The 26469-nt window shown below is 45.8% G+C and overlaps 1 protein-coding gene across 4 annotated transcripts; it reads left to right on the top strand.

Moving 5' to 3' along the window:
* Window positions 1–724: 724 nt before the first annotated feature.
* On the top strand, window positions 725–24698 carry letm1 (leucine zipper-EF-hand containing transmembrane protein 1). 4 transcript variants are annotated; one of them, XM_070979012.1, is made up of 15 exons: window positions 771–1100; window positions 5305–5362; window positions 5905–6397; window positions 9434–9577; window positions 9788–9925; window positions 10171–10374; window positions 10512–10631; window positions 10756–10887; window positions 10999–11157; window positions 11347–11445; window positions 11620–11652; window positions 12584–12718; window positions 12803–12996; window positions 14371–14509; window positions 15388–24698. In XM_070979012.1, exons 1-15 carry the CDS (start codon window positions 1022–1024, stop codon window positions 15538–15540), a joined length of 2280 nt encoding a protein of 759 aa, XP_070835113.1. In that variant the 5' UTR covers window positions 771–1021; the 3' UTR covers window positions 15541–24698. The 4 variants fall into 4 exon arrangements, with proteins under 4 accessions (XP_070835116.1, XP_070835115.1, XP_070835113.1 ...); XM_070979011.1 differs by having other exon boundaries at window positions 781–1100; window positions 14353–14509; XM_070979015.1 differs by lacking the exon at window positions 11620–11652 and having other exon boundaries at window positions 725–1100.
* Window positions 24699–26469: the final 1771 nt, after the last annotated feature.

Below are 26469 nucleotides of genomic sequence, written 5' to 3'. Positions count from 1 at the left end.
CTAATCATAGGATAACATGTTTGATCAACTGAGAGGTGCTTGACAAGATATAAAGATATAAATTACAAAACAAAAGTAGAGTAAGCACAAGGAAGTTGTCTCCATACTTGTAGTATAGTAGTTTGAGTTTTGTGCGGTTTTGTGCGGTTTTGTGTGTATTTTCTTAGTGAGTTTAATGTATTTTAAGGCCCAAAGAAGAAAGAGCATTCAAACTAGCTTCGGCTATAAATACTGTGGTATATGGCATTGTGCCATATGCTTGTCCCTGAAAAAAATAAACTTTAAATGAATAAATACAACCCTGATTCCAAGTTGAGACACTGTTTAAAACATAGATAAAACAGAACGTGACTAAAATTTGCTAATCCTTTTTGACACATTCTCAAATGAAAACAGTACACAGACAAAATATTTCATGTTTGACCTCATCAGCTATTGGTTTCTGTAACTACCTGCTTATTCTGAATTTGATTCGGCAAAATGTTTCAAACAAGTTGGGACAGGAGCAACAGAAGACTGCAACAGAAGAAACACCTGTTTGGAACATTTGCTTTTAGGTGTCAACATAAATCCATACTGTACTTCTCTTCCACAATTATCAATTTCTAAATTTTAAATTAATCTTACTTTTTAAAGTGGCCTGGACACATCAAATACCCAAATAAACGCCAAGTCGGAAACACGGGGTTTTATTTTATAAATATACCGGAAGTCTTTCCCGCTCACACATCACAAGCTGGTTAACAAACACGCAACACCGGATTGACGTCACTTGGGAGCCTGGCCCGGCTAGCTGTCATCCGCGCAAAAGGGAAGGGCATGACATGGAGCTGAATTTTCCGATATACAGTTATATATGCGTCGTAGCTTGTTAGAAGCACACAAGTGTTTTAGTGTTTCTATGTACCAGATAGCGACAGCTGTCCTTTCTTTTCGACGTCCTGAACAAACAGCCGCTAGCTAACCGGCTAGCTAGCTTGTAACTTACTGTAACTGTAGAGTTCAAACAGAAAGCCTCCGCATGGCGTTAATCCTGTTTACGAGGTCTCGGGCACCTTTAATGAAAACGTCCAGGTCTTTAAAGAACGAATTCAGGAAAGGTAAGGTTTCCATGTTAGTCTGATACTGTCTCACTCAATTGTCTGTGTTTATTATGACAGTGTAAATAAAGGTAAGATGAAGCTAACAGTTAGCATGTAGCAGTGCAAAGCCAGAGGCAGGTGGTTCTCGGTTGGCCCTGCTTGGGTTTTCAGGAGGATGGTGGATGACTCAGGCTGACATGGTACCAGCAGATAAGTCAGCATCACAGTTAAAGACGTCTATCATTCACTATTTCCAGCTACAGATCAGTTATTACTTTGCATCAAGGCTGTATTGCATGTCACGTTGAGGTATAGGGTTACGACCTCGCGAGACTTGACAGCTCGAGGCACCGCACCTGTCTGATGAGAATTCAATGAGGAGCAAAACACGATTAAGGAATCAGGTTATCTGAGGACAACCTGGTGTCTCTTCTGGCTGTTAAGTGCCTCCCTCCCCTGCAGCGTGAGAGGATGCTCGTTGTTATGTCAGAAAGGGTCCTTTCCGTTTATTCAGCAGGTGACATCCTCATTTAAGCGAGATGTGAGGAAGAAAAACAGAGAGATTGAACTATTGAAGCTACATTTTGCTTGTGCGCGGGGCTGATTTGGTCCAGTTAACTCATTCCTTGTGTTGCCACCATGCAGCACAGTCGTCACGGTCGTCTGTTTATTGTTGATGTTTGGACAAGGTGGAGAAATGTTGATCCACAGGATGTGTGATGCTGCAATGCACTGTGGGAATTTTGTGCTTTTCCAAACAAGGTTCTGCTACTAACATTTGACTTTCACTTTTTGTTACTGTCTCACCTTTTTAATTAACCAATAGATCATTAATGCTAGAAAATGTCAAAGGTCAGTTTTTAGTGGTATCAAATAATGTTATAGAGGATTTTATATGTATAACCACATTATTATAGCTCTATATACTCCAAAGAATATTAAGCAATCAATTTAACTGCCTTAAACTCTCAACTACCCTTCAATGATTTTATTAAATCCCCAACTTTTCAGAGCAACGCTGATCTTTTCTATGCAAACTTCTCTCTCCACTGACCCGAATTGGGCGTAGCTCAAACTGAGTGTGTGGCTCCAGACCAGCTCAGTAATTTCATGTCATTCATTTTGGATAAGCATTGCATGTTTGCTGTTGTATATCACAGACTGTCAGTGAGTGATGCTGAAGACCTTAGAGGACTTGTACAGAAGCAAATATTTAGGTCTGTACTTTAGTTGGTGCATTAAAGCCATGCTTATAAATAGATGAAGGGATCATGAGGGGAATTTGTCTGTCTGCACCGGTTGGACTGAGACTGTGTTCTTGGCTCTAGGCCCAGATTATCAGACGAATTGCTCTGCTTCCATGTGGAAAGGTCAGTGCCTCTTTTGACTCCACCTGAGACAAGCTGAGCTTAATTTCCCAGTTTGTTTTCATGTCTCTGCTGACCTGAGTGCTATCACATGCCTGTGGCGTAGCTGGTGGACACCACCTCATATTCTGATTGAGACCACATCTGATTGTGGATATCCCACAATCATTCAGAAGCAATCGACCAAGCAGCTATGGCTAGACAAGGATGATAAAGAAACTCTCGAGCTGCCCTGTGGGCTTCAGGTCCTGCTGTGGCTGCTGAACATTGACCAGTTTGCTGTCTTTGCTAAACGGATCTGTAGCTGTCGTCAAATAGAGGTTCTAAGGTCAGAAGTAGTAAGAACATCGTTATCTGAAGCAGTGTCGATAACCCACAGGAGAAAGAATAAAGTTCCTGTTGTGTTAACGGGTTCGTGCATATGCATTTGTTTAAATGCACTATCGCTGCTTTGTGAGAGGGTACCTGCAACAACATGTGGAGCAGTGGATTTATTTATTTAGAGCGTTTCCTCATTTTTCATCCTGCTGAGACTAGTCAGTTAAACTCAGTTCACACTCTGAGATCCCTGAAAATGTGATATTCAGTCTCATTATGGCCCGAGAGCGTTGTCCAATGGATGTGACCCAGGGGCATTAACATCCTATTTTATGAGTCCTGTCATCTGAGATGACTGACATTTGAGAGCCACTAAAGCCACGTGCTTTGAAAGCCAGGCATTTCACATCAAGTCACAGTCTGGACTGAAGCTTCCCAAACTTCTGTCCAATCAGCATGCTTGTTCTGAGTCCACGTCACTTTTGTTGTGTAAGACAGCCGTACCTGAATTGAAATAGCTGATAAAACTTCTGTGCCTTTATTCAACCTCATTATTTTAAATAACTGGCTCCAGGCCTGTTTTCTATATGCTGCTCACACGGGGAATGAGGAAGTGAGATGAGACGGCGGTTTTAGCACTTAGCAGTCAGACAGCTGCAGGCGGGGCAGGCCGTGACCGAGCCATGACCCTCCAAGACCAGATCCAGAGGGGATCAAGTCCAAATCATGGCCATAGCCATACTAAAATACCCAAAGCCAAAATTGGTAATTAATACTAAAGATTACAAATGCAACACTCATGCTTCAGACGTCGCCGTAGATTCAGACGTTTCAGCAGAAGTGCTGCGTCGTAGTTTCACCTGATTTCTGCTCAAGTTCAGCAGGTTCAGCAGACGTGTTTCACAAAATCCAAGATGTTATTTTGTGCTTTAACTAATGCTAATCATTAACAAGGTGTTCTTGTGTGCAAGAAGAAGCCTCTCAGCTCCACAGAGAGCTGTAATGACAACATTTCCAGTCACCAAACTCCTTTTTTAATCAATCAGCATTGATCTGGATGAGAAAAACATGGTGGGAACGCTGCATTTGATTTATCTCCTCGGGCTCCTTTAACCATAGATTATTCTAAGCTTTAGTAAACATGCCTGGTTTTATATCAATGTGTTTAGTCGACATAAACTTTGTGTTTTTTGTGTTTTTTTTTTTGTTTTTGTTTTTTTGGGAAGTTTTTCCTTATCTGAAGCGTCTAAGAATAGAGGGTGTCATATGCTGAACAGATTGTAAAGCCCTTAGAGTCAAACTCGTGATTTTGGTCCAAATAAATAAATCTGACTTGACTTGAAAATCCTCTCAAGGTTTAGTATTAATGCCACCGCGGCATAGTACACGACATTATGTCATTTTAATGGGAGTCTACGAGGAAAAGCAGCACATGATAGAAACTTTATACGAGGATCAGAGCTGAACTGTGTAGTTTTTGCTGATATGATGAAGAGAAAACATTTGCATTTCCAAAGTTTCTCCATTGTGATTTATGATAAAGTAGACACCAACAGTGAAAGTCACTAAATGCATTGCTGGTGTGGGCTGTGTGTGTGAATGTGAAACCAAAACTGTTGAAAGTCCCCCGTTGATGACACCACTCTGTGGCTTGTTCAGCCCAGGTGAATGGTGGAGGTTCAGGTAATCTGCTGTATTTCCAGGCTTTTCCTTCTGTGCTCCAGCTGCCGGCTGTTCGGCCACAAAGGTGACACTGTTCCAGTAAACTCTGCGTCCTCCTGGCTGCCGGCCACAGCCTGTCATGTTCAACCAGGCCCTGCTGGACTCGCTCCAGCCGGCCATGTGAGAGCCGGGCCAGGGGCGGGGTTTGGCCATGTGCTCCGAGATGATTGGTTGGAAGTGTCTCACCACTCCGCCCCGCTCTGCATGTACGTCACTCTGACGGTGGCCTCCAGGGTTTGGAAGCCCCTCTGTGGGCCCCACTGAGGGTGTGAATGTCCTGGCCTCCAAGGCTGATGAATGTGAAGATATTAACAGGGTGGTACACTTCATGAGCTTGGCAGGGATCCTTACAGATATTATACACTGCAAAATCAGCATCAAAGTCTGTGAAAAGAGTTTATAGACTAGAGGAAATAATCCAAAATAAATTACCTCTCAGGTAACTGATCTTGATCAAGCCTTGCGCCTGACATTTGCATGCTACCTTGTGATAAAAGTACAGCATTAATGAGAAGGAAAAGGCCCGTCCATGACTGCAGGGGACTGCTATACGTCCTTAGATGGAGCATTGTGAAGGACACCATGCTATGCTATATCATGTGATTGCATAACCCGTTTAAGGCGCCGTGTGTTTCTGCTGGTATCACAGCTGGGTCACTGAATTCAGATATAATGTACGGCTGTGAGATAGCTGCAGATGTTTGATCAGCGATTCATGAAATCCCTGAGCACGCTCCGTGTGTGTTTGTCCGTCTCTGCTGAATGTCTACGGTCTGATCACACCTGCTCATGTTTTTTTTTTGTCTTCCTTTCAGGGAAACTACAAGATGGTGCTTGTTTCAGCTGCGCAGCGCTCAGACTCTCCAGTCAGAAGTAAGCCAATTAAATGTGCTGGGCCTACACAGTGTCTGCAGCTCCTGAAAACACCTGAAAATAACTCACCGAGTGGAACATGAAACCTTTATTTCTACAGCAGCGTGCAGTGTTAGAGAACATTTGTCTTTAAAGCATTGTGGTGTTTTGGATGTTCAAGCCTGAAGCTCTGCATCCTGTCTTTAATGTAACTTCAAGGTCATTTTTAGGGATAAGGATGTCTCATTCTTGGTCTTTTGCCAGTTTAAACTGGGATCTGACTTAAGCTTAGCCCTTGCTGCATGCTAACAAAACACCTGGTACACCTTTATGTATCTGAGCTTTAAGGTTATGTCTCTAAAGCTCTGTGTTTTATTGGATGCAACCCCAGTTCACACACCCACGTTTTCAGAAAGGCCTGCACTGGTTTTGTTTCCCATCCCAGTAAAAGTCTTAAAAGATTTCACTCAGTGACACAGTGTGTTTATCCATTTTGCATGCACTGCATTCGCTATCACTCTAAATTTTGCATCCTGAAGCTCTTTGCCCTGTTGTCTCCTCAGGCTTGATGGGCTCCAACTCGGCAGCTTGTCCCAGGTCTCGCCATCCGGTCCTTTCGTCCCCTTGTCAGATGGCTACACGGGCCCCTGCCAGAGCCTGGACTCACAGCGGCCTTACTGCGCTTTTGTGCTAGGGGCCTCCTCCTCACTGTACCCTGCGGTCACGGTGGGGGCCCAGTGGACGATAGCGCGACCGCAGGACGTCCGCGGCGTCAGGTGGATACACACCTCGAGGAGGAGGTGGGACGACTCCAAGGTGGAGAAGTCGCTGCGTTCGTTAAAGGACAAGAAGAAGAAGCTGGAGGAAGGGGGGCCGGTGTACAGCCCCACGCTGGATGCAGAACCTGTGAGACGGACGATCCGACAGCGGGTTGTAGATGAAATCAAGCACTACTACCACGGCTTCAGGCTGCTGTGGATCGACACCACCATCGCCGGCCGGATGCTGTGGAGGGTGCTGAACGGACACGCCCTGTCCCGCCGCGAGAGGAGACAGGTGAGCACACACACACCCCTTACAGCAACAGTATTCTGCATTGAACTTGGGGGGGGGGGTGATAAGATAACACTTCATTAAAATTAAATAAAAATGGGACAAAGATCTGTTCAGAGTTTCCAGAGGAGAAAGCTCAGAGTTCGCGGTGCAGGCCACCGCCACGACTTTAGAAATTGGAGATGACTGAGCTCGGTTTACAGCGCAGACATCTTGTTCTGTAATGTTTAATCCACGTCTTCTCAAACCTAATGGGATCAATTAAAGAAACTGGCTGCACGCTGAGTGTTTACTCACCAGCGCTCAGCAGATTGTGCTGCTTGATTAAAGCTCTTTCGGATGAAGCTTTATGCGTTGCCTCTGATTTTAAAAAAATCCTCATTTAGCTTTAGCTTCTCCCGGTTTCTACAGCGGGCTTCTCATCAGTGTTTCAGCAGTTGTGGTTTCCCTTGCAGATGAAAAATGCAAAACAATCATAACTTTATTTACTTTTTCTCGGGTTTGCAGCAGCTGATGATGATGTAACTGCTCTGTGATGACATATCTTGTTAAAATGTCAGTTGTCTAACGTGAAATACCTCTTAAAGGAGTGTTTTCCTGGGTTATGTGTTTATTACACTACAAGGCTCATAACCTGGGTGTGTGTATATCGTAGCTGGCTTTTCAATTGGTCAATGTTTACTCATATGTGGATGTGTTAAGTTTAGTTTTTTGATTTATAGTCCAGAACATCTGACCTCTTCCACAGGCAGTGAAGTGCTAAAAATGCTTAAAGTCCAGATTGGTCTCGTATTCTTTGACTTGATCTGGATCTCGTTCCGAATCCGCCTGCTGTCTGATGCTCGGAGAGGCTGTCGGGTCACACTTACTTCCTGTTACCACGTCTCTCAATAGCACAGGATAGTACAGACTTAGTGGCGATGGCTGGCGAGTCGTGAATGCTCCTCTTTAGGTGTGAGCTGCCGCTGTGGTTGACTGGCTGCTGCCCTCGTCTGGGAAGCTTTCCATGTGCTTTGGCTGAGATACAAGCTACAGATTCAAAACTCACTAACTGCTTTTGTTACTGGACTAAATAAAGTGAGGTAAAACAGAGACATCACCCTTTAAATGATGCTTGTTTTTTTGGCAGAGAGGCTGACAGAAGCAGCTAACCACATATCTTCAATGCTACCATACAGTGTCTGCCACTGGCAAGGACACTTTGGCTGAGGTAGCTCCATGTGTGTTTATTTGATTGAATTAAACTAGAGCAACAGGATGTTTTTGAGATGAAGAGACTAAATCTTGAAGTGGCAAAGAGTTGTTCGTCCATCTTTACGTCTTCTGACACACCTGCTCAGATGTAAGCTGATGTCGTCTAAGTTCAGTGCAGGGTCTTCAGAGGAATGTACAGGTGTCCGTATCCCATGACGTCCGTGCAGAGGCACGTTTGCAATGTAGTTTCACAAGTCAGGCTGACGTGATGACAGTGGGACCTCGTTGCACCCGACAGGATGGTGCAACAGTACAGTCAGGACCTTTTCAGTGATGTCCCACTCACCGTCTCCTGTGACCTCTGAGAAGATCATGATCAAAATCCACTTTAGTTTCTGTTAGTAATTTAAATTGCTGTAGGAAAGTTCATGGGAGATTGACTCACAGCATTCATGTTTATTATGTTTAGTCGGTTTAACTATTCCAATCCCCTAATCTGAACAATGCAATAATGAAATAAACTTTATCTTAATACAGCCTCAGATGCAATAGTGCATCAGAGCATAAAGCTACTTGTGGTCATTGTAGTTGAAGTCAATATCTTAGTGTATTGCTGTGTTTGCAAAACGACATAAAATATGAAACATTTATTTACAACAGTGCGACCGTAATGAATCACATCAGACAAAACTACAAACATAAATAATATAGTTTAGTTACTGCCAAGCCTGACGGTACGTACATCCAACGCTGACCAGGCTCGGTGTGATTGTGCTGAAGTAACAGTGGAAATAAAGCCTTCCCATGGTACTGATAGCTGCTGGTCAGCGCTGATGATGGCCACAGTGCCCTCCCCGTTAACCCACACCACCACCACCACCACCCCATCTGCACCTTTTCACATGCAGCTGACTCCCTCGGAGCGCATGTCCCGAGCCCGTCGACGGCCCATTCATCTAACCTGGACGGCTTTTGCCTCCTTAATCTCCTCCTTTCGTATTCGCCTACAATGCTCAGGCCTGCATTTTAAGGCTTCTTCTATTTTAATCTGTCACCCCCGCCTCCCTCCTTTGATGTGGGGCTCTGGGAGATGATATACATGTCAATGGGGCTGAGGACAAAGGCCCTTTCACTCAGGCTGGCCTAATTCCTTCACCCTACTTTTCCACTGGCGTGCAGGTGGAAAGGACGTAGAAAGGAGGACTCGTGTTTTGGCCTTCACCCCTCGGCCGGTTCTGTAGATGGCTGGTTGGGATTGTGTCCCGGGACGGTCAGTAAGCCACAGTTGGACAGCTGTACAATGAAGCAGACCAGTGTTGGCCTGGTTCTTCTATGCTCTGAGGATTGTTCAGGTTGCTGCTGAACAAATGTGCTTCCTGTTGGCTCAAGTGGGCAGTTTGTGAGCCTTGTGAGGCAGAATGTTCACTTTGGTCCACAGCTCCATGCAAATGACGCGGTGGTGAATTAGGAGGTTTCTGCTGCGCTCGGGGTGTATGGGCACAGGGACAGAAGTGCTGACTGTGGAAACTGTTATAAGAGGGTTGAGCAGGCTGATTGTACCAAGGGACAAAGGAAGATGATGTAAACACTTTCACATGGTTCCCTGGTGGCTTTTCGCCTCGCTGCTGCTCTCTGCTGGAGGAATGCATGAACTTCAGCCTCAGACTGCTGCTTCAAACACATGCAGACACTTGGTTAACAGATGCATCAGTTTATCAATACCACAGGCATTAAACATAACCTCTGCAGCTCCTCAAGACACACTGATTCCCCCAAAAATCCCAAATGTTCCTCATTTTTGGGGGAGTCAATTCTAATTCCACTTTTTCCTTTTTATTCCCCAAGTTCCTCCGAACATGTGCCGACGTCTTCAGACTTCTTCCCTTCCTGGTGTTCATCATCGTCCCCTTCATGGAGTTCCTGCTTCCTGTAGCTCTGAAGCTCTTCCCCAACATGCTGCCGTCCACCTTCGAGACACAGACAAAGAAGGTGATCAGAGCTGCCTGATGAGGACGAGATGCATGAAATCACTTTTGTGAATTGATTTGTTCGTGGCTGTAGTTAAAAGTTGTCGTCCATTTGTAGGTCTGCAGTGTTTCTCCAATGTGGATTGATGACATTCTGGAAAACAGAATCCTCATCCTTTATGAATAATGGGGACTTTCACACCACATTGACTTCGTAACCTGTTGTTTTTAGGAGGAGAGGTTGAAAACGGAGCTGAGGGTCAAACTGGAGATGGCCAAGTTCTTGCAGGACACCATCGAGGAGATCGCTCTGCGGAACAAGGCCGCCCAGGGCAACGTGACGGAGGAGTTCTCCACCTTCTTCCAGAAGGTTGGTGTCAGTGTTCTCTGAGACAGTCAGGAAATGAGGGACACCAGACTCAGCACTGCCTACTGGTGGTGGAAATGGTGATGTGTCTCTACCTGCTGTATTGTGCTTTAGGTGAAAGTGGAAACAGTTGAAAGATTAGGTCAGAGATGTAAAATAGGGCTTTCAGTTAAATATATTATTGGATTTATTTCTGAATGCAAATCACCCACAATGATTTACAAGTCATAACTTTCTCATCTTGGCAGATCCGGGACTCCGGGGAGCGTCCCAGCAATGAGCAGATCTTGAAGTTCTCCAAGCTGTTCGAGGATGAGCTGACTCTGGACAACCTGACCCGACCTCAGCTGGTGGCCCTCTGCCGTCTCCTGGAGCTGCAGTCCATCGGGACCAACAACTTCCTCCGTTTCCAGCTCATCATGAAGCTGAGGGCCATCCGTGCAGACGACAAGGTGTGAACCTCGACTGGTCGATGTTCATCATCATTATCAAAATTGAACGTGCAGCTCCACTCTCAGCGCTCTTGTAGTCAAATGCTTGTTGTAATTTAACTGTTAGCTGATCGTCACTGTGAACTCTGTTCGTCCAGCTGATAGCAGAGGAAGGGGTGGAGAGTCTGAACGTGAACGAGGTGCAGGCAGCCTGTCGCGTCAGAGGGATGAGGTCTCTCGGAGTCACAGAAGAACGACTGAGAGAGCAGCTCAGCCAGGTAACAACAGCAACCAGCGACACAGATGGAGGTGATCTGAGGACGTTTCAAACGGTCTTACTGTTGTCCATGTCAAAGCACACATTTGTCATCACCTCTGTCGTCTTGTGTTGGGCTCTTGTAGTGGCTGGAGCTGCACCTGAACCAGCAGATCCCCACGTCCCTGCTGCTGCTGTCTCGAGCCATGTACCTCCCCGACACCCTCTCCCCCGCAGACCAGCTGAAGACGACCCTGCAGACGCTGCCCGAGATGGTGGTACGTCAAAAGGCGGGAGCTGGGACGTGTGACTTCACTGCTGTCCTGTCTGCCGTGGTGAAATGAGTAAATATTGTGGTACTCTGCTCTGTCCTGCTCTCCTCTCTCCAGACGAAGGAGGCCCAGCTGATGGTGGCAGAGATGGAGCTGTCCAAAGTGGACAATAAGACCAAACTGGAGACCATGCTGCAGGAGGAGGAGGCCATACGCCAGGACAACAAGGACAGGGAGATGGAGAGGTTGGCGGATGCTGCAGAGAAGGCTGCCAGGGTAACAACTCTGACGTTTTTCTAGAAAATATTTGAGTTGTTTAATAGCTGTTTTCACTGATATCCAGCACAGCACACCTGCTGGGCTCATGTGGTGTTTGTCCGTGGAGTGAGGAGCAGGTCTGTGTTATCTGAGCTAACTTAGCCCCATTGTTCTCCGTTGGCTTTGCACCGTCACTGTCCTCTGCAGGAGGAGGAGCTGGAGCTCAAAGCAGAGCCGGCTACAGCTGACGTGGCCGCTCATTCGGAGACGCTGAGGGACACGGCGCCCGTCATAGAGGGAATCAAGGTAATGTCTGTGAACGTACACAGTGTGACATTTACGACACACAAAGTTTACGCCACAGAGGATTTTATGATATTACTTATTATTGACTGATTGTTATCCAGACTGTAATTTACCTGTTGTTGACTTGTTGCTGCCTTTTCATTGGATCACTTCTGCATCTTCTGCACCACACAGTTTGGACAGTGGCAGACATTCCTGCGCTTCCAGGTCAGGTTTAATGACGTCTCCTCCCAAACGACTCTCGCGTCCGCTCCAGTTTACCCTGTTTGCACAGTACCTGGTCTTTCCCTGAGCAGACCCACATGTGGCTCAAACAGCACTTGCGTGTAGTTCTGGCATTCGTTTTAAGAGCACAATCCAGATGACGGGAAATAACCCCTGAATGCAAAGTTCAGTGGGTGTGATGAGGTGAACGGTATCAGCCTGCAGGAGAAAATGAAGTGAGGAGCGTAAAGCAGACGAGCTGAATTATAGCAAAGAGTGGAGACAAATCGCAGACAAGTTACACAGATTGGGATGAAATCATATAGATTTCTGGACTAGAATTAGGTATTTTCAAGCCTTTCAGCCTAAAATGTGAGCATCTATCTTTTAGAATAAAACAGATTGCAGTGTGGGCAAACCATGGCAGCCATGGCGTCCCTCATTATAGAAAATCCTGCTTATGTCATGCTCTTAAAGAAATGCTAAACATGACGTGCAAATTCTGTTTGGCCCACATCTCCGTGGACTTCTCCTCCTCTTTTCCTTGTCGGCCCCTCCAGGCAGAGTCACTTTCCCTCCCTCAGATCTCTTCTTCATGTGGGAATGTATGTTTGGTGTACGGGGAGTCTCCCAGTGTCCTCCAGAGCGTCCCTCCTCCACCCGTTTCGTGTGCTTGGGTCGGCCTCTTATGTGGGTTTATATTAAATGCACATGTGGTGTAAGTGAATGCACTTTTTGGCCTGAGTCTCTCAGTAACTGAAGGGTTTGGTGACATACATCCTTTTTGGAGGGAGAATGTGACCTGAGGCAGCTGTGTTTATCACTCAGCATCTGAAAAGCAGCGTTTAAAGCAGCCGGCATCAAACGACACGCCGCAGATGAGATGGCGAGAAGCGTTCTGATCCAAGTCGACGTTGTTATGTTTGTGTTCCAGGGCGAGGAGATCACCAAAGAGGAGATCGACCTGTTGAGCGATGCATGCTCGAAGCTGAAGGAGCAGAAGAGGCTGCTGACTCTGGAGAAGGAGGAGCTCGAGGAGCTGAAGGACGACGTCCAGGAGTACAACGAGGTGCCCGTCCTGAGCCGGATGATGGCTTTGTGTGTGAGTTAGTGCGTGTGTGTGCGCACGTGTTAATTCACGTGTGTTTTTCAGGACCTGGAGGAGATAAAGAAGGAGCTCTCTAAGACCGGCCAAGAAAAGGCTCTGGAGGAATCGAAGGCGAGCCAGCATCTGTCCAAGAGGGTGAACCGCATGATCGGCCGCATCGACAAGATCATCCTGGAGCTGGAGAAGGACAAGGTCATCCTGGACGGACAGATCGACGGCGGATCCAGCCCACCTGTCGGGTAAGAGCCCGACATGTTACTGTGACCAGTGCATAGCTGTCTGCGGTGGATGAGGATAGTAAATGAAACCCTACACTTTATTTATTACACAATAAAGTGTAGGGCTGAAATATTCAGTATTTCCTCCTTACGAACAGCATGTAAGTCTGTCTCCAGCTTGGAAATCAGGCCAGCGGCGAAGGCGCTCTGCGGCACAGAGGAATTAAAACGTGCTGGAACGTTTCACCGTTAGTTTTGGTCTTTTCACGAGATTTGTTGAAAAATATAGAATGCCACCGTTATCCTTTTAATACTGGAAAATTCAAAAATCACTTTAAAGATGCTGTGCTGCTGTTTTTGTGATGGAGCGACGCAGCACCAAAACGTTGAGCTGCTCCTCTAAAGCTCGGCTGTCTCTCATGGCTTCGCATCATCTCAAAAAGTCGCCTCTGCGTCACTGAAGCGACTCTCATGACATAAAACAGCGTATCGATCGCTTATTTCAGTTTGTTTTGAGCACCGATCAGTTTTTATGCTGGATTTGTTTTGTGACTGTCATCATCATCATCATCATCATCATCACCTTCATTGCTAAACTGATATAAAACGAGGAACAAAAGGTTTCCCAGAAAAAACCAACCCTGGTCCCAAAAGGCTGAGACTCTGTGTAAAACATGCACAAAATGACTGATTGCTGATTGGATAAAGGAGAGCAGCGTCCCGGCTCTTTGGAGTCAGGGTTTGACTTCACAGCTGTCAGACCACATCCTAATTTATTCCAAATTTTACAGATTATTCTTTACTAAGCATAGCGATGCCACGAGGTAAGCTGGACTGTGGTAAACCGCCTCTGCTTGCTTGCTGAACGCTAACATCGCATCGTGGTGGCTGAAATTGTGCTGTGAAGGACGGCCGGCTTCCATCGCTGCTCCCATCGGGTGCCGTGGACTCGTTTTCACGAACAGTTCATGTTCCTGAATGAGTGCAGTCAGAGTGAATATGAAGGTCTCGCTCAGACTGCTTGATGTGGAGGACTGAAGGCGGTCTGAAGGGGGCGTGTGGAGCTTTGGTCAGGGACGTAATCTTTCCTGATATTAGGTTGTGCTCAAATGTCTAAATTGATTCTGTTTGCTGCTTTTTCTGAGGTGCCAATGTTTAAAGCTGCAGCTTGAAAACAAATCATTTTAAACCGTCTGTTAATTCTAAGAAGCGTAGCATAAATGAACTGTTTTACTAAACTCTAACCTTCCCTGAGTGGGAGTGGACGTGCAGAATCGGGCTGATTGGTGTGATCTGGGGACCCTGAATGCAGCATGTTGACTTCAGACTTCACCACATTTCCATGACGTCTCGTTACATACCGTTTCCTGTATGCAGTCTGTTCTACACCTTCAGGGAGAACCTCATCAGCATCGACGAGCTCATCGGCGTCATGCGGCAGATCCAGAACATTCCAGAGGACAAGCTGCAGAGAATCGCCGAGGCCCTCGACGACAACAAGGACGGCAAGATCGACATCGACGACGTCATCAAGGTGCGCTGAGAGAGCGTTTTTTTAAACCACCAGACGAAATGAAACTCTTTCTGAGCTCTGATTTAAATTTGATTCTTTGAAGTAATTAAGATCAGGGTTTAATGTGGGGATTTTAGCTAATGATTATTCATCATTTAATCGATTCACATAATTAGTTAAATTAATTAATTAACTAAACTTCTTTCGTACGATCATTGATCCAAATATGAAAGAGTAGAATCATCTCACTTTGGATCCTGCTGTCACTCTTTAATTGATTAACAGGCATTTTATTGATTAATAACTACGAAATCACGAAATCATAATGCTTTTAAATCAGTAAAACAGGCTCATAGTTTCAGGCGGAAATTCTGATTTTTAGAAGAGAAACCAGAAACTTTTCCATTGATGCATGTTGCTGATAATGATTGTCGGGCCTTTAATTGAGTTACCAAACAGAAATATGTGTTCTTCTTACTAATCCAACACGTGAGCGGTGACATTTTAACGTATGTTAATGTGTTCTTAACCTACAGGATCAGCAGTCGGGGTGAACCATTTGATGCCATTAGAGGCAAAGATATTTAGATTTTCATAAGTTTCCAGAATCTCCCTTTTTACATTTTGAAAAGAAAACCCTATTTGGTAGAAATCAGTGTCCTCCAAACTTTCTGACGGCGGTGGAGTCAAACCTGATGAACGTCACCCACACAGTCCTGATGAAGCAGATTATTTGAGCTTTTCACTGTTAAACAGTTCAGAAATTTTACCTGCCGGAGCCTTTTTTCCAAACTTTACTTTGATTGTTGCCGATCTAGCCTTGAGTTTTTAACGTCATCCAGATCTGAAATCAAGCTTTTTTTTCGGGGCTTTAATGAACTCCTTTCGTCTTACTTCAGGTGGTGGAGCTGATCGACAAGGAGGACGTGGACATCTCCACCTCTCAGGTGGCCGACATCATGGTGATGCTGCAGAAGGAGGAGAAGCTGATGGAGAAGGAGAAGGCCAAAGACAAGGCGGAGAAGGAGAAGGCAGCCACACTCAACAGCTAACTCATTTCCACAGAGGCACAGCGCACATGTAAAAACTGACCGCTGAGGGGTTTGTGTCCGGCGGGGCTCACAGGTGGAGGCGCCAGGTCGCAGCCGCCACCTCACAATGTCACCTCAGCAGAAATTTAGCTCCTAAAAATAGGTTAAAAATGGGGAAAAAAAAAGGCACATTGCCTTTAAAATGCACAAAATCACAAAGAAACTTAAATTGCCATCACGTTAACTCTCCCGGACTGATCGTGTTTTATATGTGGACGTTTGGTTTTGTGTAATTTTACTCAATAACTTATTGGCAGAGGGAACACGGTGACGCAGAGCCGCACAGAGCTGGAAGAGGAGAAAACTGAGCGAAAATCAAGTTTGGGAAGTATTTCTTGTTTCAGTTCGAGGCCTTTCATTTCATTCAGGTCGTCATCTCAGAGAAATGAGATCATTTCTGGACGTGCACCGTAAAAATCATCGCCATCGTTTCTTTCCCCATTAGATCCTCTTCATCACCATCATCATCCTCCCACATCGTCACGTCATTTTCCCTGAATCGTTCATGGCGGGGAAGCTTATCGCGGGCTATGGGAGGTTTAAATGGTGGCTGCAACCAAGTATATAACCAAAAAATGAAAAAAGTCAGATTATGTGCAGTGTGAAAGAGTTGAGTCTGTTTTAATTCTAATAGCTTTATGTTAATCATTCCCACTGAAACAGAAGTAAATGTTGGACTCACGCTGGACACGTGTTGGACGTTTGTCCAAAAAGGACTGAAGTTAGCAGCAACATTAACTGGTATTGTACTGTATTTCTTTTACTTTGTGCTCATCACGTCGTAATCCTCCGTCCGTCGTCGCTCAGCTCTTCGTATCTGTTCCCGTCGTGTTCAGTGGATCTCTGTGAAATGCCAAAGTTGCACTGTGGCACGTTTGATAACACGCAAATCAGCAGACGAAGCAGTTCAGATCCGCTCGGCGTGGATGTGAAGAGGTTTGATTGGTGCACGTGAGCGGTCGCGATGTCGCGCTCCGTGGTTTAAACGCTAAGTGGCCTTCTCTTCACGCAGGCGTTACGGATCGCGCACTGAGGTGTGTTTAGTGTTGAATGTTTAAAGGCGGCGGCGGAGCTCTGAGGTTCTCCTCACTGAGGACTCGCTCGTTTGAGTCCTCAGCTTTGTTTTATTTGCACTGCGGCGATGAGTGAATGTGGACGAAGTGACGATTTCACGTGATGTTCAAGTCAGCGGCTGACCGTTATGTTCATCTTTCAGCTGTGTTCACACTGCAGGCAGCAGTATTTCAATCATGGCTGCACCCAGTGATCGTTTCCCACTATATCTCATTTGTTTTGTTTAGTTGTTTAATATCTGAAGCGTCAAGAAGGCCGAGAAAAGAGCCCAAGGTGGCGTTTCAGATCATTTCTTCTGTATGAGCAGCACCCATTATCTCCAGCTTTAATTCACCATGAGAGGAAATCAGTAAAATCTCACATTGTAGAAGCTGAACCAGCTACTGTTCAGCACTTTGGCTTCATGAATGACAGATTTTCCAGCTGAACTGACCCCAGCTCTGGATTCACACTCCAGGCTTTGGGTTTTCAGACGTGAACCTCTGCAGTCTGGCAATCAGAGGCTCAGGGGGAGACTTTCATTTTGCTTTGTTTGCCAGATTAAACAGTCAGAGAAAGCAGACACGCTGGTTAGTTGACTGCTGATGGATGAATCGTTCGTGGGCGTAGCGATCCCACGGTAACCAGCAGAGATGTGTGAACGTACAGGTGACGGCGCCGCGTTCATCCCCTCCTGGAATCCGCTGTCAGACGTGCGGATGATCAAGAGGTCGTCCGTCTCCCGTCACCCGGCTGAGGGGGCGGGGGCTCTGCCTCGGCAGCAGACTGACGGGTGCAGGGTAAACACTCGGCCCATACATGGGCCACAGCCAGCTCCTCTGGAGGGTTTTGTTTAGGTTAGAGACGATCCGGCGGGACGTGGCATGCGCTCTGCTGCGTAAATCAGCCGGCGGTGTAAACACGTCCGAGGACCGTTGTGACAGCCTCTCGGTTACACTTGGCAGGAGAGAGCGGTGTGCATTAGCGGCGCTGCCACTGTTTCCAGGCATGGAGGGGCCCGGGGGGGGCATATGACGGTGACAGATTCCAGGAAGGAACGAGCGATCAATGCTCGAGCCTCCAGGAGCAGATGGCCGATCAAACCTGTGCCCTCACTCGTTTCTGCTGGATTCATTTAGCCGCTGAGCCGTGAGGAGTAAAATCTTCCTCAGCTTATAAACCACTTTGAAGCTGAATGAAACACCCAAACACACTGAGCTCCGTCCGGTGGAGCCAATCAGTTGGATGGAAGACGTTCACTGGCAGCTGTGTGATAAAGTGATCATTTACTGTCACTTCAAGTGTTTTCAAGCAAAATGTTTTGCCTTCACCTTCAAAAAGAAGAAAATAATCAGAAGATTCAGAGATTTAAAGGAAACTCGCTCTGATCTGAGCGCCTGGAAGGCAGGTGAACACGGGAAAATCTTATTGTTTAAGCCCCGATTACGTCTGCATCGATTGGCATTCTTTTCCATTTTGATTATCATTTTATAGTTTGATTAAGAAAATGCAGGAAAACTGTGAGAAATGAACCTCTGGGCGCCCGAGCCGACGTAGTTAAAGTTTGTTTTTGGCTCCAAAACCTGAAGAAAATGAGCTTCCATTGATGGGAAACAGAGAAAAGCTGTTGCTTGTTGAAAGGCTGCAACAGTTGATCAGTTAACCGACAGACTGTTTAAATTCTGATGCTTCTGACGTCTCAAAGTGTTTGTTTTGCCCAAAAAAGTCCAAAATCTAAAGATATTGAATCTGAGGAGCTGCAGCCGGCGAGCGTTTGTCATTTTGTCTTTCTAAATTAGCGCTCGCGGCTCAGCTCGTGCTGCTGCTTTAGGCCTCTCCTGTCGTTTCACCGCTGAATCACAGCGAGGAACATCTTTCAGCCGTGCAGGCGGCGATATGACACGACAGTCATGCTTCCCTCATGCTGCCGGGACGCGACTATGATTTATGAAAACCTGTCAAACCTTCAGATGCATTCAGGAAATCCTGGAAAAAATAATTTGATTCTGGGAGCGGAGAGCGTGCAGAAACCCTGATACGACCGAAGCCGCGCAGGCGTGAGTGGAAGTTTCTGAGTGCGCGTCCTCGTCTTTGGAGCTCGCCGCCGCTGCCGGCAGCGTGTTGCACTGTGCTGTCTTTAAGAAGAGTCCACCTGAGGGAGGGGGAGAGGATAGATGCAGCGAGCTTAGATCAGACGTTTTTCAGCCTCTTTGATATTTCAGGCCAGTTAGAGGAAGAGCGGCTGGTCTCAGCTCGCTGTCCGGACTCTCCGGCTGCTCGCTGTGTAAACGCACTGTTCGCTGTCCACGCAGCAGGCGTGTGTCCGCGTGTGGACTCAGGCCGCGAGCGTTCAGCCTGATGCCGCCTGACGTGCCGTGACCCACCATACAAACCGTCCCAAGAGATTCCCGTTGAGTTTGAGGAGGCGAGCCGCGGGTTTGATGTACTAGAAGAACAAATATTCAAAGCAATAAGTCATTTATGCACCGTGTAGCTTCCTGAGCTTTGTTTGATCTCCATTTTTGAGGTGGAACAAGTGAGATTAATGTGATAAAATGATATTGTAATATATGTGATTTAGAAGAGACGACGCTGTAATCAAAGCAGTGCTTGGTGTCGGGTGATATCCTGCTGATTTGGGAGTTGATGCACGTGTAGTTGATTATTGTACAGACTCTTTTTCCTTTAACTATTTTGCACCAGCCCTTTTATCACTAGAGGAACGCTATTTTTTGTAGAGTGTCGAAGAATATATGAGGTTTCTGTTGAGGTGGGAAGAAGGAGACGTCTTTAAATCTTTCTGAACTTAAAATAAGTGCAGAAAACTAAATTTAACCAAATTTTAAATAGTGCAGCCACCATCTTTTTACAGAGGAAACTGAGGGCGTGTTCGGACAGAAAGCTTTCGCCTCTTATTTCCCTTCAGTCTCTCAGATTCAGAGAAAGTTTCACTCAGCCGGAAACGCAAAGATCCTCCCAACCGAACGCTGTTCTGTCTGAACGCACAGCAGAGAGTCATTTTCCTCTTGGAAATGATTAAAAGCACCGTGGCGTGCAGTCACTCAGCTCACATGACGTTAAACCCCAAACAAAGCTTTCGAATGGGCCCGAGAGAGAAAAGAAAAGTGAATCCAGTGTTGATCTTTTGAGGTTTTAGAGGGAAAAAAGAGGCAGAGAGGAGTTTGGAAGAGGAGGCGACGCACTGCAGTTTAATCTCTGTTGGTTTTGCAATTATATCTGGAATGAAAAGAATATTAGTCATCGAGTCAGTCTGAAATATAGACCACTGGAGGTTTTCTTTTGAGGTAATCACATGTTTATTTATTTATTTATTCAATCAAATTTTCCAAAGTTTGTTTTTTTTTATTAATGACTGGAACTGCATTTGATTTTAGTTGAACTTCTCGTGTGTGAAAAGCACCAGATCAAGTGTTCATGTAAAGAAACGTCATTTCCAAACTGAAGTGTTGAATAAATGATGGACGATCCTGGATTCTTTTTCCTTTTTCTTCCTGTTTCCCATCACTCACCACGCGTCACTCATCCCGCTCCCACGCGGCCGTTTTAGCTCGCGTTTGTCATCTCCAAATCCATCCACGCAGCCATTTTTTATTATTTCTCATCCCAAAGCGTCATTCCTGAGCTGTGAGCGTCCTCGCCGCACTCGCCGCCACTCCCCACAGAGCCTCCCGCCTCCGCCGCTGGAATGCACCCCGGCTTATTTTCCCTGCGACACTTTTAACCTCTGTGTGTAAGCGGTTGTTTTAACAGACTGGAGCAGGACACACAGAGGCATAAAAGGCGTGAAAGGTCTGCTTTTTAACCCTTTAACATCTGCCTGCTCTGATCTAATCTCACTGCGGCTGATTTAACACTCTGCTGTCAGAGCTGAAAGGTTTCCAGATGCTTCAGCTCATTAATGTGGATCAGTATCATCAGAAATACAACCTTTAAGGCTGCACTAAGACTTGATTTACACATCTCTCATTGGCCGAGTAGAAGGCAGACTCCCCCGACCTCTGATATCTCTGTTTGACCTCTGACCTCAGCATCCTTAGCATGTCTTATGATGCCTTCAGGTGTTGTGTCTGCAGTGCTAATGAGGGCATTCATGACTTCATGATGAACGTCAGAGCTTCTGAAAGTCTGGAAACAGACTTTCCTAAACAGTAGTTTGCATCTTGATCTCCAGGATGTTTGCAGTCGAGCAGGAAAGACACATGATTGGCTTTGGTTTAAACCCAATTGTTACCGCAGACTGTTTTCCAGTAACACAACCATCTAAAGCCCAGCGCAGGCTGGCCGACGGCTGCCATGACTTTCCCGTCTTGGATGCTTTTTTGAAATGTGAAGCGAAAACCCCTCGAGCTGGAGAGTCGACACGAGGGGCCGTTCAGTCCGAGACGAGTCCCGATCTGGTCTTGAGCCGACCCAGACGTTTCTCAAACTGTAGCTCATCAGCATCCAGAGCGAGCCGCTGGCAGGGCAGCGAGGAGGCGGCGGACGCGCTAACGTCTTGCAGGTTTTTATCGAAAATCACCATCATCCGTCGCAGATCTTTTCCACAAGATAATCTCCATCTAAAGTTCAGTCACGTCAAGGATTTCGCTGTTTATTGCAACAATGTGAGTTTTAGTTTGGTGGTGCGGCTGCCACCGAGCTCATAGAGCCTCCTGACAGAGCCTGAGACACAACGTTTAACCAGCGATGAGAAAGAAACTGCTGGACGTGCTAATGCAGGAGGAGGCGGAGGAGGTGGAGGTGATCCGTTACACCTCCTGCAGACAAGAGTGAGAAGAGCACACCTGTGGAAACACTGGAGTCATGATGGGAAATATCTGAGCTCCTGTGGGTTCTGCATGTTTGTACGATGTCAGAAATGATCAGTTCACTCACATAAAGTGACATTTTAGAGTAAAATCCAAACTTTTGTCTCAAAAAGATGCCAAAATTTACCCCAGTCTCATTCTGAGGGCACAGGTGTCTCCACCTTTCTTAGTGCAGCCTTGAAAAAAGTCAAAACAACCTTGGAAATGGTTTCTCTCGCTGTGACATTTCCAGCAAATATGAAAAAACCAGGTCGACCTGAACTTGCCGAGCGCCGCAGACGCCCTGTAACAGACAGTTAAATGTTTTCCCACTTTGTTGCTGCTCCCTGTTTCCATCCGTCGTCACGTCTCTGCAGAGAATCAAAGATATTTGCACCTCCGTCAGCTCAGCAGTCGGGTGTCAGGCGTCTGTCTGCAGGCTGCCTGTCAGGGCGCTGAAGCTGTCTGTTACCGGCTCGCGGCGGCGGCGGCGGCCTGCAGCCTCTGAGCGGAGACGCACGCTGATCTCAGGAAGTGTGAGCTGTCTGCTTCAGGGAGTTTGTGTTTACTATGTTCTGATGAGGAGGTGTTGATTGCAGTGAGGGGTAAAAAAGTCTTGGAGGATTTGAGCAGCTCCAGAAACGCAGAGCTGACGGTTTAGACCGAGTCCTGCATCCCTTTTGTTTTTGACGCTCAGCATCAGTGCGTGCCGCTCGAGGTCAGACGCCTTCAGCGGGTCTGAATGACGGCCACATTTCATCTCTCACAGCTTTCATGATCACCCTGAAACTCAGCTGATCTGCAGCGAAAGGTTTTTGAAGCTCGATCTGTGATGACAAATATGAACTACGCAGAAAAACCACCTATTACAGAGCAGCACATGACTGCAGGAGGCTGGTGGCACCAGAAAAGCCCGATGTTTGCACAAGATATGGTCTGTAAATAGGAAGCATACACATATTATTGTACATAAGATCCCAAATGTGAAGCTATTGAGAAATGTGTTCTTTTCACAGACAGAAATTTCCTCTTTCTAAATGTGACCGACGGGGTTTAGATTATATCTGGTTTGGAAAATGTGCCTGAAAGTTGAAAATCAGGGCTGCAGCAAGACACTGAGGTCATGAGTCTGTCCCAGAATTTCCTTACGCGACTACTTTTTCAATATTAAATCAAGACCGCAATCTTTCCTCAACCCTAACCGAGCTCCGCGAGCGCCTGGACGCGACCACAATAGGCTGAATAATGCTTTAGTTGCTATGTGCACATGTTGTCGGGAAAACAAATGAAACGCCGTCAGTGAACTTCTGCATGTTGAGAGTCAACGTTCTGCATCTGAGCGGCTCACGGTTTCCTCTTCCAGATGGCTCGGGTTGTAAACGCAGCTTGTATGGACGGAGCTGGTTTAAAATAATCCTTTAAATGACTTTAAAATGATAGAAGGTAAATCAGAACGCGTGACCTCAGTGTGAGCGTTTACATGCACTCTGTTCTGGTTTGGCTCTTATCCTGAATTTATCAAACGCTAATGGTGAAATTTCAGACTTAAATCAAAGATAAAAGTTAAAATCCTTCAGTTTTGGAGTCTCTTTAATCTAGCAGAGAACCTGAAAGCTCACAGAGGCTTCAAAGATTTCACACACAGTAAATGAACTCCTTAAAAAATCCAAAGTATATTAAGCTTTTTGAGCCTAAAGTTGGCTTTTTGGAGCATTTTTAAGTTGAATCCTTTGGCGTTTGATAAATACAGGCCAGGTTAAGACGGTCCATTGTGCGTGTGAACGCGCTCAGCGGTGGCTCCAGCCTTCGAGACGATGACCAAACGTGATTTTCAGTCCAGCTGAGGGGTTGAAGAGTTTTTCTGTGACAGCTGCAGACGGCAGAGGCGTCCTATCAGCTGTGTAAAGTGTATGTAAGCCTTCTTTAAAGTACGCTTTCATTTAATCTCCTTGTGCAGCAGAAAGTAAAAGCAGTGACTGCATGCCGAAGAGAAATGATCATTTATCAGGTTGCATGGCAGCTTACACGTCCAGATGTTCTGTCAGTGTCACTGTAATGACTCAGCCTGTAGTGTTTTGGAAATGTCACCTTCTGGGCTTTTTCCTGCTCTGTTGCCATATTTCAGTGTTTCAGCTCCTCTGCTGAGCTGTGAACTTTGTGGACCGACTGGACGAACCTGCTTCTTCACGTACTGTTAAAACTCCAGAAGAAGAGGAGGACTTGTTTGGACACGGCTGATGTCCTCTCAGCTGAGGCGTCGTCTCATCACAGGTGCTTCTGTGCTGTGACTTTGGAGGTCCAGCGTTTCCTCTCCGTCACGTCGTTCTACATCTGGCTCCCCTTCGTCCCCGTTTCGGTGGCCTGTTCTGGTTACTGTGCTTAAAACAACTTGTTGTTTGGATCTTTTATTGTCGTAAACACATTAATTGTTAACATCTTGTTTGGGTCCCAAAAGGAGTTGGTGGTTTCGGAGAGCTTTTATGTTAATTTCTCATTTCCTCCAGAGCTGCCATGATGTTTTTGTTGTGTGTTCTGAGGGCGAAATTTCTTTTTAGACGTCAGGATTTCACAACAACAACAACAACAACAGCAGCAACAAAAACGGGCATTTAAAACCAAGAAGTGATTGATGAACATTATGTTTGTCAGGCCTGAAGAGAAACTTAAGACTGAGCCAGTTTAAAAAAAAAAAAAGGCGGTTAAAACGCAAAATTATGATTTCTTGAAATAAGTAGGACACAAAACTTTCTTGGAAAAAAGCTTCTGAACAAACAATTATCATTAAAACAACACAATCAAATGGAAAACTAATTAATTTCAATGGAATAAGATGACATTTAAAAAAAAAACAGGAAACATCACATCAGCCAATAGGAAAGAAGCAGGAAGGACGTTTCTCCATAAAGCTCTTAATTCAAGTGGTATGTTTTCTCACCATCCCTCTGACCTTTGACCCTCAGTTAGAGCCACTGACTGACTGACTGTTGCTCTCCTGTGGGTGACCTTTGGCCTGAAGTCTTGCAGCGTGCACGGCTGAACAAACCGCCTTAAAACCGGAAGCAGCGTCACTCTGCTGCCTTCAGTGCCTCTTCTGCTCTGCGTTCGAGGAAAATTCGCTTTCACCGTTTCTGCTCATTCTAAGCAGATTTTATATTCTTCCTTTAACGCTGCATGAATTGTTTATGGCCACATGGGGGCAGCGGAACAAGCCGTGAACACAACACTGACATACAGTCATATTTTAAAGCTGTTTTATGACCACACATTGAGCACACACAGAGGAACATCAGCCTCCGTTTGGACTCGTGTTTCCGGCCTCTCGATGAACAGATTTTCCTTTTAGCTCCGTTTTTGGTCTCCACCAGCTGCTGTCTCTTTAGCAGCTCGATGCGCCGCTGTGTTTTACTTTTCCTGGGTTTATTAGGGCTTACTGACTGAAAACGGCTTCCTGCCGGTGCTTGAACTGATGTTAACGAGAGCAGGTTTTTGCGCACCATCAAACAGAAACAATGATCCAAAATAGAGTAAAAATCTCTGCAGAGCTGAGGGAGACTTTACCTCCAGATGAACCGACTCTAAAGAGGCTGCACGCTGCAAGAATCTGCCCACAATTACTTTAAATTACCCCCCACAAACACAAACCTGGCTGAGCCACACTGGTGCTAATTGACAACGTAACACCGCCTGTTTTTTAAGTGTCCCCTCTGTGATGCTGGCAAGTAGAACAGAATTTGTTAACTTAACAAATCTCCCTTAATTACATCTGAAGGGCTTTGCAGGAATGCAATAATGACATAGATTAATAATGTAAAAGCTCATAAAGGTGTGAAGAATGTGCATCTCATCGTTATTATTTTCAGACCTTCATTTGTGGGGTAATAAGTTCCTCTAACGACGATGCTGCAGCATCTGAACCGTTTCTGTTGAAGGTTTTTGTCACATTTGGAAGTTTCCACATTGTCCTGCTGCTTCAGGCTTCACAGTTCAAAGCCGCGATTTACGGTCACTGCTGCTCTTCCATCAGTCACGACAGCTGAATGTTTGTCACATCACAGGCCTCATGCACCACTTCAGAAGCGTAAATGTGGAAATGACACACGACCTGAAAGACGCTGTGGTCGTGGCGGAAGCAGAAAAGCACGTTTAAATCTCCACAAAGACGTCGAGGTTTGTGAAACGAGGACCGGCCGAGCGATAGTGAAACCACACCGCTGTCTGTCTGCTCTGTTTACTCCATGTAGACCTGCTCTGCTCCTAAACGGAGGAGAACCGAACACATCTGAGACATCTGGATGGTTCAGAATCTGCTGTGATCACGCTGTTATTCATATCGCTTGAAAGAAACTGCAATAAATCTCTCAACGCAGCTTCCCCATGTGCTTCTGTCTGTTGATGTGTTATTGAGCTCTGCTGAGGCTCCAGCTCCTCTTCATCAAATATCCTCCTCCCTGTAATCCCTGCTAATTATATCCTCCATGTTTAATGCATTCATCAGGTCCTTTAATAATGCTGTTATGTATGAAATCCTTATTGAAAACAGCATTAATCAAGAAATTCTCCATCTGTTGAAAACATGCAGCGGGTTACTTTTACTTTGAAAGAATTGACTTGTTCTGGATTTCACTGGAGAGAGAGGTTTTCCCACCATAAAAACAATGGAAATAAAGATAGAAAGAAAGGCACTATGGAGGCAATTAGTAGTTTAAAACTTTTACTTTTCTTCTTTCTTACTGCTTTTTCTTTTTCCATGTGGAGTTTGCATGTTTTCTCCACATCTGCGTGTGTTTCCTGCAGCTTCATCCCACAGCCATTAATATATATGATGAAATTAAAGCCACTTCAGGGTCAGAATATCAGATTTCAGCCTTAAAAAACACAAACTAACTCATCACCTGGGCAGCTCCACAGGACTGTTGCAGTCGCAGACTTCACCTCACTCAGGTTGGTGGTGTTTGCAGTCTGGCCACTAGATGGCAGTGTGTGACAGCGGGTTTGGATGAACAGATGCTCTCAAACTGTGACTTCTTGT

This window comes from Chaetodon trifascialis, chromosome 14, assembly GCF_039877785.1.
Source record: "Chaetodon trifascialis isolate fChaTrf1 chromosome 14, fChaTrf1.hap1, whole genome shotgun sequence".
NCBI classification, from domain to species: domain Eukaryota; kingdom Metazoa; phylum Chordata; class Actinopteri; order Chaetodontiformes; family Chaetodontidae; genus Chaetodon; species Chaetodon trifascialis.
This window is presented reverse-complemented; position numbering and strand designations above follow the sequence as displayed.